This window comes from Rana temporaria, chromosome 5 (genome assembly GCF_905171775.1).
Source record: "Rana temporaria chromosome 5, aRanTem1.1, whole genome shotgun sequence".
NCBI classification, from domain to species: Eukaryota; Metazoa; Chordata; class Amphibia; order Anura; family Ranidae; genus Rana; species Rana temporaria.
In genome coordinates, this window is record NC_053493.1 from 23,340,707 (window position 1) to 23,350,162 (window position 9,456).

At 42.4% G+C, this 9,456-nt stretch overlaps 1 protein-coding gene across 1 annotated transcript in view; it reads right to left on the reverse strand.

The window, feature by feature from the left end:
* LOC120939570 (uncharacterized LOC102725191 homolog) overlaps positions 1 to 8,710 on the reverse strand; it is a 33,834-nt gene extending 25,124 nt beyond the window's left edge. Inside the window, exons 1-2 of the mRNA XM_040351976.1 lie at positions 8,485 to 8,710; positions 710 to 1,166 (exon numbers count right to left, since the gene is read on the reverse strand). Coding sequence (XP_040207910.1) covers positions 710 to 1,156 — 447 coding nt within the window. The 5' untranslated portion in view covers positions 1,157 to 1,166; positions 8,485 to 8,710. The remainder of the gene's footprint in view (positions 1 to 709; positions 1,167 to 8,484) is intronic.
* Positions 8,711 to 9,456: the final 746 nt, after the last annotated feature.

A 9,456-nucleotide genomic window follows, 5' to 3' on the forward strand; every position in this document is an offset into this window, starting at 1 on the left:
CTAATTCAAATCGGCAAGTAGGGGGCGTGTTTCATTTAGATGAAGCGCGTCCCCGCGCCGAATGAACTGCGCATGCGCTGTCCCTAAATTTCCCGCCGTGCATTGCGCTAAATTACGTTGCAAGGACATCATATTTTTTAACATAGACGTGAATTACGTCCATCCCGATTCACGGACGACTTACGAAAAAAAAAAAATTCAAAATAAGCGTGGGAACGACGGCCATACTTAACATGGCAAGTCTAACTATACGCCGCAAAACACCAGCTTTAACTATAAGCTGGAAAAAGCCGACTAGAGACAACGTAAGAGAATGCGACGGCGCGCGTACGTTCGTGGATCGTCGGAAAAAGCTCATTTGCATACCCGACGCGGAAAACGACCAGAACTCCACCCAGCGGACGCCAAAGTATTGCATCTAAGACCCCAAGGCGTATGAAGCCATACGCCTGTCGGATTTAACCCAGATGCGCCGTCGTATCTTGGTTTGAGGATTCAAACCAAAGATACGACGCAGGAAATTTGAAAGTACGCCGGCGTATCAGTAGATACGCCGGCGTACTCTCTTTGTGGATCTGCCCCGACGTATGAAAGTTTTGCACTAATAAAAGTGTATATTATTTACACCAGAGTGCTGGTGATGTTTCAACCTCCTACTGAGTTTATTCTTCACATTATGTTTATTGTCTTTGTAACTAAATTGACCTACCTGTCTAAAGTCATGTGGCTTTGGATCTTGGTATTTATCCTTTGGGTAACAGCCTTTTTTAACACACATAATGCTGGCCTCGAAGGGACCAATATGTCTAAACTTTGTTAAGAACTTTGTAGGTGGTTTTGCAGGGCGCTGTATGGGGTTCAGGGGACCTGAAATCACGTCCTGCTTATTCCACTGCTTGGTGTCCTTGGTCACATTTTTCTTCTCTTCGATATCAAACTCCTCGGACCTCCTTGGCAATGCCAGTGACTTGTACAGCTTGATGCTGAAGTCGGGAGGTTTCCTCATCCAGATATGACATTCTGGGATCGGTTTTGGATTTGTGACGTGTTCACTTCTTTCCACTGCCAGTCTTCTATTGGCGCTAAATTTCACTTGTCTGGTAAAGAAATAACGATGGTCAAGTTCAGATGGAGGTCTCATCTGGGCAGACATCATAGATGATCCCCTAAACAAATAGTTATAAAACAAAAAGAAAACAGTACAATTATTATTTCCTAATCATCATATAACATTTTGTGTTGCTTATACATTAATCTCAACCCCTTTACAACTTCCCAACACTAGTGTTGAGAAGAATACGCCATATTCGATTTCGCGATATATCTCGAATATATAGTCGAATATTCGAGATATATTCGCTAAATTCGAATATTCGTGATATTTTATCGAAATGAAATGATTGCGAATTTTCGCTATTGCGAATGCGAAAATAATTGCGAATTTTCGATAACTGCGGTAGGAGCACTCTGATTGGCTCAGAATATTCGTGATATTTTGCAATACAAAATAATTGCGAATATTCGGCAAATGCGGAAGGAGCACTCTGATTGGCTCAGAATATTCTTGATATTTTACAATACAAAATAATTGCGAATATTCGGCAAATGCGGAAGGAGCACTCTGATTGGCTCAGAATATTCTTGATATTTTACAATAGAAAATAAAAAGTGTTTTGCATTGGTGGTGATTCTTTACTCTATCCATCTGTCACAGCCGTTTGTCAATCAAACACCTTGAAGATTGAACACGTTCATGCTGCATGCTTTGGACTTTTTTTCACTTCACATATCAAAGACATTTTTATGAAAGATTATTTTTCTATTATTGGGACTATATTTCTTTATATATTTGTTTCACTGTGTATTTCACAAGTTATTTGCGCTTGCTTATTTTATAATTTGCCCACATGTCTTGTCACTAGACATATTTTTTATTCTTGTAGAGCGACTCCATTTTCTGTCTTGTATTAATTTATGTTGTATAACATTTTTGAGTTGCTGCTGTATTCTCCCCTTTTTTTAAGGTATGTGCAATTTTTTCCTTCTTACAAAAAAAAATAATATCAAACATAAAAATATTCATAACAGAAACATACACAAAGCCCCCCCCTTTTGCATCAGAGACAATCAGAGTTCTCCTACCACAGTTATCGAAAATTCGCAATCATTTTCGCATTCGCATTAGCGAAAATTCGCAATTTTTTTTTTTTATATTCGGCAACATAAAAGGATCGCCTCAGCTTAGCTACTCGGCCCAGGGTCTCTAATCATACCAGCAATGCTTTTAGACGTCGATAGGATGTGATCTGTTTTAAAAATAAAATTGAAAAAATACGAATATTCGGAATTGCGAATATTAATTGCGAAATTCGAAATATATCGCGAATACTCGAATATGCCATATTCGAGCCGAATATTCGCAATACGAATATTCGTGAGCAACACTACCCAACACATACAGTGGGGGAAATAATTATTTGATCCCCTGCAGAATTTGTAAATTTGCCCACTTACAAAGAAATGAAGGGTCTATAATTTTTATCATATGATTTTAAATGATAGAGACAGAATATCAACCAAAAAATCAGAAAAAAACACACATGATACAAATGTTATAAATTGAGTTGCAGTTCAGTAAAATAAGTATTTGATCCCCAAGCAAAACATGACTTATAGCCAGATTCAGAGAGAGAGTTACGCCGGCGTATCAGTAGATACGCCGACGTAACTCGGAATCTGCGCCGTCGTAAGTTTATGTGTATTCTCAAACTGAGATACACTTAAACCTAGCTAAGATACGACAGCCTGCGCCGTCGTATCTTAGGGTGCAATTTTTCAGCTGGCCGCTAGGTGGCGCTTCCGTTGAGTTTGGTGTAGAATATGTAAATGCCTAGATACGCCGATTCACGAACGTACGTGCGCGATTAAGGCGATTCCCGGCGTAAAGTTAGTCGAACAAATAGCTGGCCTAGTCAATGTTAAGTATGGCCGTCGTTCCCGCGTCGAAATTTGAAAAATTTGAGTCGTTTGCGTAAGTCGTCCGTGAATGGGGCTGGACGTAATTTACGTTTACGTCGAAACCAATATGTCCTTGCGGCGTATTTTGGAGCAATGCACACTGGGATATGTACACGGACGGTGCATGCGCCGTTCGTAAAAAACGTCAATCACGTCGGGTCACCAATCATTTCCATAAAACATGCCCCCTCATCCTCATTTGAATTAAGCGCGCTTACGCCGGCTCCATTTACGCTACGCCGCCGTAAGTTAGGAGGCAAGTGCTTTGTGAATACAGTACTTGCCTCTCTGACTTAAGGCGGCGTAGCGTAAATATGATACGCTACGCCGCCTTAAAGATGCGCGCCCCTACCTGAATCTAGCTATTAGTACTTGGTGGAGAAACCCTTGTTGGGAAGCACAGAGGTAAGTCATTTCTTGTAGTTGGTGATCAGGTTTGCACATAATCTCTCTTCTTTACAGATCTTCTCTAAATCTTAAAGGTTACTTGGCAACTCGAAGTTTCAGCTCCCTCCATACATTTTTAATAGGATTAAGGTCTGGAGACTGGTTAGGCCACTCCATGATCTTAACCACTTAACCCCCGGACCATATTGCTGGTCAAAGACCAGAGCACTTTTTGCGATTCTGCACTGCGTCGCTTTAACTGACAATTGCGCGGTCGTGCGACGTGGCTCCCAAACAAAATTGCCGTCCTTTTTTTCCCCACAAATAGAGCTTTCTTTTGGTGGTATTTCATCACCTCTGCGGTTTTTAGTTTTTGCGCTATAAACAAAAATAGAGCGACAATTTTGAAAAAAATGAATATTTTTTATTTTTTACCATAATAAATATCCCCCAAAAATATATAAAAAAACATTTTTTTCCCCTCAGTTTAGGACGATACGTATTCTTCTACATATTTTCCCTTAAAAAAATCGCAATAAGTGTTTATTGATAGGTTTGCGCAAAGGTTATAGCGTTTACAAAATAGGGGGTAGTTTTATGGCATTTTTATTAATATTTTTTTTTTTTTACTAATAATGGCGGCGATCAGCGATTTTTTTCAATACTGCGACAATACGGCGGACACTTCGGACACTTTTGACACATTTTTGGGACCATTAGCATTTTTATAGCGATCAGTGCTATAAAAATGCATTGATTACTATAAAAATGCCACTGGCAGGGAAGGGGTTAACACTAGGGGGCGGGGAAGGGGTTAAGTATGTTCCCTGGGTGTGTTCTAACTGTAGGGGGGGTGGCCTCACTAGGGGAAATGACTGATCGCTGTTTATACATTGTATGAACAGACGGTCAGGAATTTCTCCCCCTGACAGGACCGGGAGCTGTGTGTTTACACACACAGCTCCCGGTCCTCGCTCTGTAACGAGCGATCGTGTGGTCGCGACCGCCGGGCAAGCGCGCGGGAGTCAGGAGCTTCTCCTGCCGAACGTAGAGCTACGGGCTCTCGCGCAGGAGAGCCGACCTCCTGCCGTAGAACTGCGGCGGCTGGCCGGCAACCAGTTAATGTGCCTCTTCTTGAGCCACTCCTTTGTTTCCTTGGCGGCATGTTTTTGGTGATTGTTTTGCTTTTTGGTGATTTTCAAAACCCATCCACTACCCACCTTCAAAGGAAAAACTTTTTTTTTTTTTTCTGTCTTTTTTTATTTGTTTAGCAAAAAAATAAAAACCGCAGAGGTGATCAAATACCACCAAAAGAAAGCTCTATTTGTGGGAACAAAATCATAAAAATTCTGTTTGGGTACAGCGTAGCATGACCGCGCAATTGTCATTTAAATAGCGACAGTGCTGAAAGCTGAAAATTGGCCTGGGCAGGAAGGGGGGAAAGTGCCCGGTACTGAAGTGAAAACTAAAGCAGACATCACATCTAAGAATGGGTGAGCTGCAATATTATACATGTTCACTTTTGGGTTAAATATCACTTAAATAATCCTTCCAATGTCTGATCAGATCATTTTATCTCATGAAAAGTAAATGTATTATATTTTAGGATTGTTTATTTCATTACATACACACTATTAGATTTTCTGCAGATTTTTATCTTCAGATTTACCAAAACCATGTAGTGCAAGAGCCTGCCTGATTGCATACAAATTTAAACTCTCATGCCGCGTACAACCGTTATTCACGTCATGTAAAAAAAAACGTTTTTCTTGACGTGATTCCTCTCAAGCCTGCCTTGCCTACACACAATCGTGATAAAAAATGCTCGAGCAAAACGCGGTGACATACAACATGTACGGCGGCACTATAAAGGGGAAGTTCCATTCGGATGGCGCCACCCTTTGGGCTGCTTTTGCCAATATCCCCGTCTCATAACTTGCTTCTGAGCATGCGCGTTTTTGTCCCCCTCGTTAAAGCGTACACACACAACCGCTTTTCACCACGTGAAAAGCGTAGAGAAAAAAATAGAGCAGGTTCTAAATTTTTAATGGCCATTTTTCTCGTCAAGAAAAATGCTCTGGAGCCCACACACGATCGTTTTTAATGATCATTTAAAAAAATTGCATTTTTCAGAAAAAAGGGTTGTGTGTACACGGCATAAAGGTTTGACCTCATATTATATGGTTTTGGTAAATCTGAAGACAAGAATCTGCAGAAAATCTAATGCCGCGTACACACGATTATTTTTCGGCATGAAGAAAATGTTGTTTTTCAAAAACGTCATTTAAAATGATGGTGTGTGGGCTACACATCGTTTTCCAGGTTCTGAAAAACGACAAAAAAAAAATTCGAACATGCTGCATTTTTTAAACGTCGTTTTTAACGTTGTCGTTTTTCGGGTTGTAAAAAATGATCGTGTGTGGGCTAAAACGACGTAAAATACCCACGCATGCTCAGAAGCAAGTTATGAGACGGGAGCGCTCGTTCTGGTAAAACTACCGTTCATAATGGAGTAAGCACATTCATCACGCTGTAACAGACTGAAAAGCGTGAATCGTCTTTTACTAACACGGAATCAGCAAAAGCAGCCCCAAGGTTGGCGTCATCCGAATAGAACTTCCCCTTTATAGTGCCGTCGTACGTGTTGTACGTCACCGCGCTTTGCTAGAGCAATTTTTAAAAACGATGGTGTGTGGACAACGTCGTTTTAATGATGAAGTTGGGGAAAACGTCGTTTTTTTCGACATGCTGAAAAACAACATTTTTTTTCATGCTGAAAAATGATCGTGTGTACGCGACATAAGTCTAGTGTGTATGGGGTCTGATGCCGCGTACACACGACCGTTTTTCACGACGAGAAAAATGCAATTTTTTTAATTGGTCATTAACCAGTTCCCGACCCCCGCATGTACATATACGTCCACAATATGGCACGTACAGGCACATGGGCGTACATGTACGTCCTCGCCTATTAGCGGGTGGGGGGTCCGATCGGGACCCCCCCCGCTACATGCGGAGGTCGGGTCCGCTCGGGGAGCGATCCTGGACCACGGCGCGGCTATTTGTTTATAGCCGCTCCGTCGCGATCGCTCCCCGGAGCTGAAGAACGGGGAGAGCCGTGTGTAAACACGGCTTCCCCGTGCTTCATTGTGTCGGCGCATCGATCGCGTCATTCCCTTTATAGGGAAGACACGATCGATGACGTCATTCCTACAGCCACACCCCCCTACAGTTGTAAACACACACTAGGTGAACCCTAACTCCTACAGCGCCCCTTGTGGTTAACTCCCAAACTGCAACTGTCATTTTCACAATAAACAATGCAATTTAAATGCATTTTTTGCTGTGAAAATGACAATGGTCCCAAAAATGTGTCAAAATTGTCCGAAGTGTCCGCCATAATGTCGCAGTCACGAAAAAAATTGCTGATCGCCGCCATTAGTAGTAAAAAAAAAAAAATTAATAAAAATGCAATAAAACTATCCCCTATTTTGTAAACGCTATAAATTTTGCGCAAACCAATCGATAAACGCTTATTGCGATTTTTTTTACTAAAAATATGTAGAAGAATACGTATCGGCCTTAACTGAGGAAAAAAAATGTTTTTATATATGTTTTTGGGGGATATTTATTACAGCAAAAAGTAAAAAATATTGCATTTTTTTCAAAATTGTCGCTCTATTTTTGTTTATAGCGCAAAAACTAAAAACCGCAGATGTGATCAAATACCACCAAAAGAAAGCTCTATTTGTGGGGAAAAAAGGACGCCAATTTTGTTTGGGAGCCACGTCGCACGACCGCGCAATTGTCTGTTAAAGCGACGCAGTCCCGAACTGTAAAAACACCTTTGGTCTTTAGGCTGCATATTGGTCCGGGGCTTAACTGATTAAAAATGATCGTGCGTAGGCTCCAGAGCATTTTTCTCAACGTGAAAAATGGCCATTAAAAATTTAGAACCTGCTCTATTTTTTCGTTTTTCACGTCGTTGTTTTTCACGTCGTGAAAAACGGACGTGTGTAGGCTTGAACGACAGGGAAAAAAACGCGCATGCTCAGAAGAAAGTTATGAGAAGGGAAAATTGCATAATCGGCCCAAAGGGTGGCGCCAATCGAATGGAACTTCCTCTTTATAGTGCCGTCGTACATGTTGTACGTCACCGCGTTTTGCTCCAGCATTTTTTTTTCACGATCGTGTGTAGGCAAGGCAGGCTTGAGAGGAATCGCGTTGAGAAAAACTAGGGCCCGGATTCACAAAGCACTTGCGCCGACGTATCTTTAGATACGCCACGTAAGTGCACATATGCGCCGTCGTATCTATGTGCCGGACTCAGAAACTAAGATACGCCTAAAAATAGGGTTCATCTGACCGACGTAACTTGCCTACGCCGGCGTTGAGTGGGCGCATATTTACGCTGGACGTATTTGGCGCTCCCATTGATTTTCTATTCACATATGCAAATGAGGGAGATACGCCTATTCAGGAACGTACGTCCGTCCGACGCAGTGCGCGTAAAGTCATACGTCCGGCGTAAAGTTATGCCCCATAAAGGAGGTGTAACTCAGCAGCATTCATGCAAAGGGCTGCACCAGGGAACGCAAGCCGACGTATTTTACGTAGGACGTGAATATGATTAGGCGTAGGTTATGTTCACGCCGTAGGCAGTGATCCGACGTATCTTAGGCAGTTTTTCCGACGTGATTGTGAGCATGCGCACTGAGATGCGCCCACGGGATCGGCGCATGCGCAGTTGGCGATACGGATCTGTCTGGCGCTCGGCCCATCATTTGTATGGGGTCATGCCTCATTAGCATGGCTCACGCCCACTTTCACCTACGCCGACTTACGCCTGAGAAACCCAGCGCAGATTTGGGAGGAAGTGCTTTGTGAATTCAGTGCTTGCCTCTCTGCGCTGCGTCAGCGTAGCGTAAAGAAGATACGCTACAGCGGCATAAATATGCGCCAGTGTCTGTGAATCCGGGCCAAAGTTTTTTTCCATGACATGAAAAACGGTCGCGTGTACACGCCATTAGGGTGAAATATATTGAATTCAAACATGAAATAAGTGGAGAAATCTCTTACCTCCCGGGAAATGAATTATTTATCGGTATCGGGGCTTCATTTAGGCTCCGGAGCACTGCGGTCAGGAAAAAAAAAAATTGTGATCTGCTGTCAGCCGCCCCGGAGACACCGCCGGAGCTCCGCACCAAACTGAGTTACCAGGAGACGGAATAATAAGAACTTCTCTCTTCCTTCATTGACAAAACCTGCAGGAGCCATGGCTGGGCTGCTTGTGAAAAGAGCATTGGCCGCCACTTAGCAACTCTGTAGCTACTATTGTTCTCTAGAGAGAATGTGAAGTGCCGGATCAGGATCTGCGAGTCCGGACAGGACCGGAGGAACCTTCTATATAATCAAAGGCCACCTCTATGTACAGAAGGAAGAGCTCCCGGGAAATAGCTGCAGGCTGGAAGTTGGGCTCTGTTGGGATCAGATGTAAAAATATACAGCGCCTTGAAAAAGTATTCATACCCCTTGAAATTTTCCACATTTTGTCATGTTACAACTAAAAAACGTAAATGTATTTTATTGGGATTTTATGTGAGAGACCAACACAAAGTGGCACATAATTGTGAAGTGGAAGGAAAATGATAAATGGTTTTAAATTTTTATTACAAATAAATATGTGAAAAGTGTGTGGGGTACATTTGTATGGCGCCCCCCGGAGTCAATACTTTGTAGAACCTCCTTTCTCTGCAATTACAGCTGCCAGTCTTTTTGGGGATGTCTCTACCAGCTTTGCACATCTAGAGAGGGACATTTCTGCCCATTCTTCTTTGTAAAATATCTCAAGTTCTGTCAGATTGGATGGAAAATGTCTGTGAACAGCAATTTTCAAGTCTTAATTGGAGTTGAGCGGACACCTGGATGTTCGGGTTCGGGTACGAACTCGAACTTTAAAAAAAAAACCGAACTCTGAACCCCATTGTAGTCAATGGGACACAGACTTTTAGAAAAAAAAAATGCACAGAGGTCCCCGCAAATTCAATAACC